The 12,341-nt window shown below is 35.3% G+C and overlaps 1 protein-coding gene across 1 annotated transcript in view; it reads left to right on the top strand.

Annotated features, from left to right (window-relative positions):
- The window catches only part of MCMDC2 (minichromosome maintenance domain containing 2), a 34,480-nt gene that overhangs the window by 6,651 nt on the left and 15,488 nt on the right, over positions 1 to 12,341 (top strand). The window contains exons 8-11 of the mRNA XM_041769684.1: positions 1,609 to 1,846; positions 6,842 to 7,047; positions 9,342 to 9,508; positions 10,201 to 10,380. Of these exons, the coding sequence (XP_041625618.1) occupies positions 1,609 to 1,846; positions 6,842 to 7,047; positions 9,342 to 9,508; positions 10,201 to 10,380 (791 nt within the window). The remainder of the gene's footprint in view (positions 1 to 1,608; positions 1,847 to 6,841; positions 7,048 to 9,341; positions 9,509 to 10,200; positions 10,381 to 12,341) is intronic.

The following is a 12,341-nucleotide window of genomic DNA, read 5'->3' as shown; positions in this document are numbered from 1 at the left end:
AATGTGATAATGTAGAACCTTGTCCACAGGAAGGACTCCATTTTTTGCCTAAACCTTTTGATTTTTTCATAATTAGCAATGAGAAAATTGTGTCCAGATGCCAAGAGTTAGAGATTCATCAAAAGGTTTTTCTACCCAACCTTTTGTTTTCTGGCTAAGACAAAGTAACTCGTGGCCTGAGAAAAAGAACACAATACAGTAGCATCCTTTTCCTCATCTGACTTCTGAACCAATCAAGAAATAAGACAAAAGAGAAAGGCAGATGGGGGCTAAAATATACCTTAATACTGGTAATTTCCTTTAACAACTCAAACGTAAATTAGCATTAAGTAAAAGTGGAGAGCAGACCTAATCTTTTAACTTGGCACACAAATAATTAAAGTAGGAAAAGACTAGTTAAATCTTGAATAGAGTTAGAATTTTTTTTTTGATTAGTTAACCATCTGCAATAATAGAGGCCCAAGTTGAATTTAAATGCAAGTAGATACTAGATACCTCTGTCTTGAAAAGTTTTTTTTCTTTTTTTTTAAAGATTTCATTTATTCATGAGAGACACACAGAGAGAGGCAGAGACATAGACAGAGGGAGAAACAGGCTCCTCATAGGGATTCCGATGTGGGACTTGATCCCCAGACCCGGGATCATGCCCTGAGCTGAAGCCAGATGCTCAACCGCTGAGCCACCCAGGCATCCCAGAAGAGAAAAGTTTCTTAAAAGAATAAAAATATTGATGAAGGGAAGCACTAATGGACAATACATATTTTAACGATATTTTAAATATTTTCTTCTTTGAAGTGTTTCCAGTTTATTGATTTGGCAGCAAAGCATGATTTATATGTAGATGAAAATGTATTTTTTCTCATGCTGCACTACAGAATTAGGCAGATTTAACCACCCAAATGTGTCAGGAGCTACACTAAAGTAGGTCTCCCTTGGTCCGTAGGTATAAATGGATACAGGAAATAATTGCTTTATGATGGTGGCTTAAGAGAAAGGAGAAAGGGAGTAGGTTATGTATGCACAGCTCTTCCTCCCAGTGATCAATTGGATTAAATCACCCATTTCTTTCAGGAGCTGGTTAGAGTAGGGGAGTGGAAAAGATCTAGAATGTTACAGTAAAGTACAGTACAGTGCTTTCAAAGTAATCGTAAATCTTCTGTAATAGACAGTAAATCTTCCCTTTTAACAACAACATTCAAATATTTCCCATTCTACTATTTAGCTCTCACTAAAGGTGGTATTGTTTTAAACAGAAATATAAAAGCAAACACTGAAATACAGGAGGCCTCTGACCTGGCTTTGTTCACATAGGTCTTAAAAGGAAAAGAACTAGGTATTTGCTTGCCCCCCACTGTGTGGACTCATGGGGTAACTGCTTCCTTCTGTTATATTTCCTGGGATAAAATTAAGAGACTAGAGTGACCTCTAATCATAATTTCATATATTTACTATATATAATAATTGAATATTATTATAAGAATTTGAATCCATATGGCATTACTAGAACTACAATTTGATAATATTTTAGATAAATGGAATTAGAAATCTATAATGTCATTTTCTTGTTTTAAAAACCCTTTTTAAAAATGTGTTAATATTTATTTTCAGTTCCTTCAGGAATTAGCAACAATTTCAAGGATCTTCTCTCTTTGACGTCCAACTCATGCTGGAAATTTACAGCAATACTTGCCAATATCTTTGCATCACAAATTGTTCCTCCTGGGACTTATAATTTGCTCAAGCTCTGTTTACTGATGAGTCTGGTACAAACATGTGACCGTAACAAGGAACTGAAAGATTGCCTGGATATTTTAATTATAACAAGTGATACTCTACTTATAGACAGGTAAAATATGTGACATGAATGTTTTCAAATTGTAAAGTGGTCATAGATTTGCATAAATCCTTTCCATGAGCATTATTACAAGACAAATATTTAGAATTTATCTGGACAGTATAAATATTTTTAAAAAACTTTTATTAACGAAGTTCAGAACTTTAAAAACAGGAATTGATTAATTGGATATTTGCTTCAGTATTTTGAGGATCTAACCATTCAAAATTTCAACCAATTCCCCACTCAGACCTAGTTTACAAATAAATGCATCCTTAACAGGCTTCCTTTTCCCCCATTCCCTAGATCAGTGTTCTGCTTTTGTACTTTGCTTTCATTTAAAAATAATCTTCCCCCTAAGAGCCAACAAGCCATTGTCTTATTTTTCTACAAGATTCCATTAAAAAATACTCATGCACTGTATCCAAATAAGTCTGTGAAAAGTGCCACAATTACTGTTTTGGGGCTATCATCCTAACTTTGGAATAAACATCTACTCAACATTTTGGGGCTCCCCACTAGGAAGTACCATTTTTAAAGTTACTTAAGTGTTCAAAAGCTAGGGATAAACTTCGTGTATTAATACCTTGGATGCATTTGTAAAGCAAAAACAAATTTATAGAATGAATTTAAAATTTAAAAAATGCAAATTAACTTAATTGGACAGATGATGTTTTGCTAAAATTAAACTGCAATGTAAATGTGGTACTAACTGCTACAGATTGCACCAATTTAATCTTCCACGGATGAGCATAAGAGTATTTGTTTCCTCACAGCCTCACCAACACTGGGTATTATCAGACTTTTAAATTTAGCCTTCTGATGGGTGGAAAATGGTATTTTATTTTAATTTGCATTTCTTTAATTAGATTAGCATCAGTTAGAGCTTGTTAAACACTTTTATTATTTTTCTTTGAACCTCTTTGACTATTGTCCACTTTTCTATTTAGTTTGTTTCTAAATGATTTGTAATATCTCATGTAAATTAAGGCCTTTGTCTCTTTTTCTGTTTGTCTTCTGTGGTATTTGGGGTGATATGAGATATTTTTGCTTTTTAGTTAAAATCTATATGTAGTAAAATAATCAGATCTTAAGTATATAATCCAGTAAGTTTTGACAAGTGCATGCGCTGCAATAGCCACCATCACAATAAGATATAGAACATTTCCATCACCTCAGAAAGCTCCTTCATTTAATTCCTATCTCCATAGGTGATTTCTGTTACCATAGGTCAATTTTCCTGTTCTTGAACTTCATAAAAAAAGAATCATACAATGTATACATACTCTTTTGGGCATACTTTCTTTCACTCTACATGTTTTTTAGATTGACCCAGTTGTCTATGTCAGTAGTTCATTGTTTTTATTGATGAGTAGTAGTCCATTATATGAATGTACCAGAATTTGTTTATCCATTCTCCCATTGATGGACTTTGGATTTTGCATGTTTTCACTATTATAAATGAATCTGCTGTAAACATTCCTATACAGGTCTTTTTTCGGGACTTGTATTTTCATTTTCTTGGATATGAACTGGAATTGCTATGTTATTAGGTAGGTGTATATATTTAACTTTATAAGATACTGCCAAAAGGTTTTCCAAGGTGGTTATACCATTTTACATTTCTACCAACAATGTAAGGTTCCACTTGTTTCTATCATCACCAACATCTGGTATTGTCAGTCTTTCTCAATTTAGCCATTCTGGTGCATGTGAAATGGTATCACGTTATGTTTGTAATTTACATTTCAACTGATGACTGCTGGTCTTTGCTTATTGGCATATTGGCTGCTCACATATCTTCTTTTATGAAGTATCTGTCTGTTCAAGTCCTTTGCCCACTGTTAAGTGGGATTGTTCTAGATACACATCTTTTGTCACATATATGTACCATGAGATTTTTCTTTTAGTCTAAAGCTAGTATTTTTTTTTCCTTAAAAATGTCTTTGATGAGCAAACTTTTTCATTTTGATGAAATTCAATTTATTGGGTTTTTTTAAGTTTAGAGTTTTCTGGATTCTGTTTAAGAAATCTTTTCCAGGGACATCTGGGTGGCTCAGTGGTTGAGTGTCTGCCTTTGGCTCAGGTCATGATCCCGGGGTCCTGAGATCAAGTCTCACATCAGCCTCCCTGGAGGGACTCTGCTTCTCCCTCTACCTATGTCTCTGCCTCTCTCAGTGTCTCTCATGAATAAATAAATAAAACCCTAAAAAAAAAATCTTTTCCTACACTAAGGTCATAAAGATTTTTTTTATATCTTCTTCTAGGAGCATTGTAGTTTTGTTTTCATATTAGGTCTGCTATTCATCATAAGTTAATTTTTATATATGGTGTGAGATAGGAGTCAAGATTAATGTTTTTTTCCTATGCATTTATACAGTTTTTCCATACCTTTTGTTGAAAAGACTTTCTGGGGGATCCCTGGGTGGCTCAGTGGTTTGGCTCATGCCTTCGGTCCAGGGCGTAATCCTGGAGACCCAGGATCGAGTCCCACATCGGGCTCCTGGCATGGAGCCTGCTTCTCCCTCTGCCTGTGTCTCTCTCTGTGTCTTTCATGAATAAATAAATAAAATCTTTAAAAAAAAGAAAAAAAGAAAGAAAAGAGTTTCCATTCCTCATTGAATTGTTGTGGCACCATTGTTGGAAATCAGTTGAACTGGATATAAACTAGGTATAAAATTGAACTTTTATACCTAAATCAATTTGAACTCTTTTCTGTTATTTTGACCTATTTGTCCATAATTATATAGTACCATACATTTTTTATTATTGTAGTTCTATGTTAAGTTTTAAATCAAATGGTACAACTTTATTCTTCATTTTCAAGATTCTTTGTCACTATTTTAGGTCCTTTTCATTTTCTTATAAAATTTAGAATCCATATATTAATACCAATCTCTCACCACCCCCCAAAAAAGGCCATTAAAGATTTTTTTGGAACTGCATTTAACTTATAAATCAATTTTATGGAGAATTTACATCTTAACAATATTGAGTCTTTTGATCCATGAATGTAGTGTATATCTCCATTTATTTAAATCTTCCTTAATTTCTCTTAGCAATGTTTTATAAAGGTCTTGCCTGTATTTTGCTAGAGTGATTTCTAGAGATTTGAAAATATTGATGTTATTAAAAATAGTAGTGTTTTATTAATTTCATTTTTCACGTTTGCTGCGAATATATAGAAATATAATTGATTTTTGTATTTTGACTTTACATTATGTGACCTTGTATCACTATTTTAAAAATATTTCTCAGGCAGCCCCCGTGGTGCAGCGGTTTAGTGCCGCCTGCAGCCTGGGGTGTGATCCTGGAGACCTGGGATGGAGTCCCATGTCCCTGCATGGAGCCTGCTTCTCCCTCTGCCTGTGTCTCTGCCCCTCTCTCTCTCTGTCTCTATGAATAAATAAAATATTTAAAAAAAATTCTCATTGGATTCCAATGTGTAGACAGACAAGTTTGAGACCCCTTGTTCTATATAACTAGGTTCTCAGCCTTCCTGCATATTAAAATTATCTGGGAGAATTTTTTTTTTCCTTTTTAACTATGCTCCATGCCCAGCATGGAGCACCTCATGGAGCTTGAACCCATGACCTTGAGTCAAGACCCAAGTTGAGATCAAAAGCTGGATGCTTAGCTGACAGAGCCACCTAAGTGCCCCACTTGGGAGAATTTTTAAAAAAATATTTGTGACTTTGGCCCACCCCTAGAATGGTTTGGGGTGGGGCTTGCCATTGGAATTTTTAAAATCTCCCCAGGTGATTTTAATATGAGCTAGGGTTGAAAACCACTGCTATACACTTTTGCAAAAGTTTCTTAATAAATCTCATTCCCCCCATTTATATATCTTCAAACTAACATCCAAATTTCTTGGAATGGCATAAACACTAGAAATTTTATAGCATCTACCTATCCATATTTAAAAATACTGCTTCGTCCTCTTTTACACTGGATGTCTATGTCTGCTCATTATAGTTGATTGCACCAGCAAGCTGTGATTTCTTTTTTTTTTTTTTTTTTAATATCTTATTTCTTTTTTCATGAGAGACAGAGGTAGAGGGAGAAGCAGGCTCCCCGTGGGGAGCTCCATGTGGGACTACATTCCAGGACTGAGGGATCACGCTCTGAGCTGAAGGCAGACCCAGGCGCCCCAAGCTATGATTTCTGTGGCAAGGATTTGAAAGCTAAGCTAAGACAATCATAAGCCTTTCTTAAAATTTAAATTTGAGGGACACCTGGGTGGCTCAGTTGTTGGGTGTCTTGCCTTCTGCTCAGGGCGTGATCCTGGAGTTCCAGGAACAAGTTCTACACTGGGCTTCCCGTGGGGAGCCTGCTTCTCCCTCTGCCTCTGCTTCTGTCTCTGCCTCTCTCTCTCTCTGTGTGTGTTTCTCATGAATAAATAAAATCTTTTTTAAAAAATCTAAATTTGAGAAATGAAGAGGCTGAGGCAATTGGCAAAGAGATTAGAAAACAGAAAGATATATCAAGAGTTACCATGATAAATAGGCAGCAGAGATAGTCTTTATGGGCTATTGGCAAGCCTAAATGCAAAAATTCTGAATAAACAAAAGAAAGCAATCCATAAAGAGGAAGGCCCAGTTCAAATGTCATCTCTTTGTACCTTTCTCTGACTTCCTTCCAGGAAGAAGTAATACTCTCCTGTGGATGTTCTCATGAAAACACATTGTGTTTTAGTTTTTTGTTTATGTCTCTCTTTTTAGGCTGTGAACCTTCCAAGTTAAGGACCATGTCTCATATATGTTTTTATCCTTAGAAAAGGTGTTCACTAGGGGTTGTCTGGCTGGCTCAGTCAGTAGACCATGCAACTCTTGGTTGTAGGGTTGTATGAGCCCCATGTTGGGTATAGAGATTACTTAAAAATAAAATCTTAAAAAAAAAGTTGCTCATGAAACATTCAGATTAAATTTAATTGTGTAGCTGTTATACATTATCACTTCTGAAAGTCAAACATTGAATAATAGTAATGAGTAATTTATTTTTTCCTAGGCTTTTGAATTTTAGTATAAACCTTGTGCCCCGTGGTATACGTAATCCAGTCTCTACTGAAATTTTTCCTACTCTAACCAGAAATAAATATGGAACTGGAGCAGTTAGCATTCAAGCTGGCAGTGCTTTGCTAGCTAAAGGTGGTATCTGCTTTATAGGAGACTTGGCTTCACACAAAAAAGATAAACTAGAACAGCTTCAATCAGGTAAACAATATTTTTTTCTAATTAATTTTTACCTGTTTGATAGTATCATTATTGTCAAGGAGTTACTTAACAGCTTTGTATTGTACACATTTTAGGAATTAAGAAAGTTATATTAAATAATATTTCTCCTTTTACCTTTATAAATAAAAAGAGAAATTTAATATACAAATGCTTTGTTTTGGCTTTTGCCCTAAGTTGTGCTAACATGTAAGTTTTTATTGGCCCAGATTACTTTTCTTGTCTGCTGTTTTTAGCTTGGACTTCCACTCTGATGTTGAAAAACAGTGGTGAAGGTTCCCTGGGTAGCTCAGTCATTTAAGCTTGTGCCTTCAGCTCAGGTCATTATCTTGGGGTCCTGGGATCCAGTCCCTATGGGCTCCCTGCTTCGTGGGAAGCCTGCTTCTCCCTCTACCTTTCTCTCTCTGTCTCTCATGAATAAATAAGTAAAATCTATCACTTCTCCACCTTTTGGCTAAGATCAAGTGTAGTATAGTATAGCCTTTTGGCTAAGATCAAGTGTAGTATGAATAAATAAGTAAAATCTTTAAAAAAAAAAAAAAAAGAAGGAAAGAAAAAGAGAAACAGTGGTGAAGAGAGAGATCCTTGTCTTATTCCTGATCTTAGCAGGAAAGTTTTGAGTTTGTCACCATTAAATATGATGTTAGCTATAGGTTTTTTATAGATATTCTTTTCCAAGTTGAAGGAGTTCTCCTCTATGGTGAAATACACATAACATAAAATTTACCATTTTAACCATTTTAAAGTGTATAATTCAGTGGCATTAAGTACATTCACAATGTTATGTAATCATTACTACTCTCCATTTCCAGAACTTTTCATAATGCCTAACAGAAACTCTGTACCCATTTATACAGTAACACCCTATCCCTCCCCCTACCTCCAGTCCCTAGTAACCTCTACTCTACTTTGTCTTTATGAATTTGTCTAGTCAAGAATCTCTTTTCTCATTGCTGAATAAGATTCCATTTTATGTACATACCATTTTTTAAAATTCACTCATTTGTTGAGGGATGCTTAGGTTGTTTCTATCTTTGGCTGTTGTGAATAATGTTGCTCTGAACATTGGAGTCCAAGTATCTGTTTGAGTCCTTACTTTCAATTCTTGGGTATATACCTAGAAGTGGAATGCTAGATCATAAGGTAATTCTGTGTTTAACTTAATGAGGAACCACCAAACTGTTTTCCACAGTGGCTATGCAATTTTACATTCCCTCCAGTAAAGGATGAGGATTCTGATTTCTCCAGACCAGTCTTATTACATTTCATAAATGATAAAATATTTTTAAAGGAAAAATCTTTACATATTAGTACTCTTAACAGTAGCTTTTCCCTTGCTTTTGATTAAGGAGCCCATATTTTTAGTCTACACTGGACCCACATATTAAGTAGCTGGCCCTGACTACTAGAATGGCAAAAACTAAAAAGATTGACAACAAATGTTACCAGGGTTGTGGAAAAACTGGAATTCCTATATACTGTTGGTACATAGTACAACCTTTTTGAAAACTGTTCTGGCAGTTTCTATAGTGTCAAAAATATATACTTACCTTACGACCCAAGGGAAAGATAAATATAAGCAAAAGACTCTGTTATCATGAATGAAGGCTAATTTGATAAATATTTGGAAGATAGAATCTTAGGAATCAGATTGAATCCATAGATTGAATGGTTGTAAGGGGTGAAGGAAGGATAAAAAGGAGGTTATGTTACTTCTACTTTTTTTTTTACATGCGTTTTAAGTAGTTGGATGGTGATACCCCTAATTGTGAGTAATGTATACAGAGCCACTTGAAGAGGAGAAATGATGAATTTGGTTTTCAGCATGTTGGATTTGAGATATATCTTCCCCTAGTCATTGTAGTTTATATTCTCTCTCAATCTTACTTACCCTCTTTCACTCTCATATATATGTCCTGCTTTCTTTTTTCCACATAAAAGAACATTGCTTAATTTCAGCCCCCCTTGTAAGCATCAGTCTCTTAACACTCTGCCTGTTCCACCCAGACACTCACCATAATTCCAGCTACATGCTGTAGACTGTTGTTCTCATCAAGTCATTGGGACACATAAACATTCAAATATTTTTCTTGTCTTGTTATTTTTTTGGCAGAACCTCTAATTTTAGCCATGTCTTGCAAACAACCAATTTACTTGTGCCTTTACTGTCCAACACTTAGGCAGTAAAATGCTATATAATAGTATTTGTTATTAATTTGTAGAGATATAGACCAAAACGAACCTAAATAATAAATGAGTAATGTCTTTTGACCTAGTTTTGGAAAGCAGAAGCATCACAGTATACATCCCAGGAAAGAAGTTTGGGAATGATGTTAATCAACACATGACTTTTCCAGTTCAGTGCAGTTTTTGGTCTTTTGTTGATATGGATTCATCTTCAAGGAAAAATATGCAGAAAACCAACACTCTAATTGGTCAGATGGTAAGCTATATGTATATTTTACTTCTAGAATGTTCGGGGAATTTAATCATAGATTTTAATCTCAATATTTTTGTTGTTCTTAATGTTTTGTTATTAAGCCATTCCTATCTTTAATAGGATACTAGAGCTAAATAATGATGCAGTTATTTGAAATTTTTCATTTTTTTTAGTGAGGCAAAGAAGGTGTCTGTTTACTAGAAATTATTATTTGAATAGGCAGTAGAGTAGGCTTTAATGATTAATGTATAAGAAAATAATAAAGAGATACCTGAGATACCTCAGTAGTTGAGTGTCTGCCTTTGGCTCAGTGTGTGATCCTGGAGTCCTGGGATCAAGTTCCCCATCAGGCCTCCTGCCTGGAGCCTGCTTCTCCCTCTGACTGTGTCTCTGCCTCTCTCTGTGTGTCTCTGATGAATAAATAAAGAAAATATTTAAAAGTAATAGTAATAAAGAGCATTAAAAAATTGATCATATTGAGTTCCCTTGCTACTCAGGAATCATTTTAAATAATAATTAATAATAACAAATAATAAAATAAATTAAACAGCCCTATAATTTACTGTAATGAAATAATATTATAACTGTTAGTAATTTAAATAATTATAAACAATACTTAATTTATAATTATTTCTAAAGTGTTTTTGGAAATGTCCGAGTTTAATGTTTGCATTTTACATTTTCATTTGATGTAGGATTGCAGTTTGATTCCAGCTAATCTCCTAGAGACATTTGGATTATTGATTAATTGCAATGAATCATCTTCTTTCTACCCACTTCTTTCTACTGTGCAACATACTTTAAAGAAAGCCATTGATCCTGAAGGGCAGCTTTATGTAGCTTCTAAGAACTTCACAACTGAAGATTTTGAAAAGGTACAGGTAGAAAAAATGAGTACCAAGCATATTTGTGCTAATGTTTCTCAGTTGAAATAGAATTCGAGCACTCAGTTTTCTTTATTTAGATTTTTTTTAAAGATTTTATTTATTTATTCATGAGAGACACACAGAGAGAGAGAGAGAGAGAGAGGCAGAGACACATGCAGAGGGAGAAGCAGGATACATGCAGGGAGCCCGACATGGGACTTGATCCCGGGTCTCCAGGATCATATCCCAGGCTGTAGGCATTACTAAACCACTGCGCCACCAGGGCTGCCCAGATTTTTTTTTTTAAGATTTATTTACTTATTCATGAGAGACACATAGAGAGAGAGAGACAGAGACAGAGACACGGGCAGAAGGAGAAGCGGGCTGGGAGCCCAATACAGGATTTGATCCCAGATCCCAGGATAACGTCCTGAGCCGAAGGCAGATGTTCAATGGCAAAGCCACCCAAGAGTCCCTAGATCTCTTTGATTCCAAGTCCCTTTCGGCTTTTAAATATTTTAAGGACATTGTATAGAAAATATTTAGGATTATAATTTAAAAACTGTATAAGGACATAAATATTAATTGAGTTAATTGTTGAGTTGATTCTTTGCACAGCTCTCCAAATGACTTTAAAAAATGTCAATAAAAAGAAAACCAATAAATATAAGGGAAGGGAGAATAAATGTGTGGGAAATATCAGAAAGGGAGACAGAACATAAAGACTCCTAACTCTGGGAAACAAACTAGGGGTGGTGGAAGGAGAGGAGGGCGGGGGGTGGGGGTGAATGGGTGACGGGCACTGAGGGGGGCACTTGACGGGATGAGCACTGGGTGTTATTCTGTATGTTGGTAAATTGAACACCAATAAAAAATAAATTTATTTTAAAAAAATCAATAGAATATTTCTCTGGAAATTATGAGAGGCTGTATAGATGTACAGTTATTTACATTTTATAGACTATTCAAAGGGATTAATTTTATATAAATGCCTTCAAAGTTCTGACTTAAGAGCATACCTGTCATGACTCCCCCATTTCAGTGTCCTGCCGTGAAAACACATGCAGCATATTCAGGGAACCTGAGAGTAGATGATGTAAATTAGTAATGATGTTTATAGCTACTAAAGGTACACAAGTATTTACAAGTGATGCCCTTTTAATATTAACTCTTCAGAATCTATCAACAGTAGAGTTAAAGTATCTGGATAGGATAGATAAAGGGCAGGGAATTACTGGAGTGGGAATCTATGAGTCATTAAAATTATTTTTCATACCTGCCTTCCTTGCAGGTAGATTGCTGGGTAAAAGGTTGAAAAGTGAGGAGGACTTAAAACTGAATTATAAGCATTGTTTATTGACATAATTTAGAACAGAAAAAGAATATGATAAATTAGGCCTTTTTGTTTTATTTTATTATTATTTTTTTAATTTTATGTATTTATTCATGAGAGACACAGAACGGCAGAGACACAGGCTGAGGAAGAAGCAGGCTCCATGCAGGGAGCCCAATGTGGGACTCGATCCTGGGACTCTAGGATCACACCCTGGGCCGATCACACCTCAGTGCTAAACCGCTGAGCCATCCAGGTGTCCCTATTTTATTATTTAGTTAGTTATATTTCTTGGAGGAAAAGGGCAGAGGAAGAGAGAGAATCCTAAGCAGGCTCCATGACCAGCACAGAACCCAACATGGGGCTCGATCTCACAACCCTGAGATCATGACCTGAACCGAAATCAAGAGTCGGGTGCTTAACTGACTGAGCCACCCAGGCGCCCCTGTTTGTTTTAATATATAAGAAAAAAAGTAGCTAGTCTCTAGGTATGAGAGTACTAAATATATAGACATACTAATGACCCAGGGAAATTTTTGCCCAGTTTTTCTCTGAAAAACAAAAACCCTGGGATTTATTATTTAGGTAGTTACTGGATATCTTTATATATGAGCCTACTTCTGCTCTTTTATATTTT

This window comes from Vulpes lagopus, chromosome 9, assembly GCF_018345385.1.
Source record: "Vulpes lagopus strain Blue_001 chromosome 9, ASM1834538v1, whole genome shotgun sequence".
NCBI classification, from domain to species: domain Eukaryota; kingdom Metazoa; phylum Chordata; class Mammalia; order Carnivora; family Canidae; genus Vulpes; species Vulpes lagopus.
The sequence above is the reverse complement of the archived record's forward strand: the minus strand, read 5'-3'. Positions and strand labels throughout refer to the sequence as shown.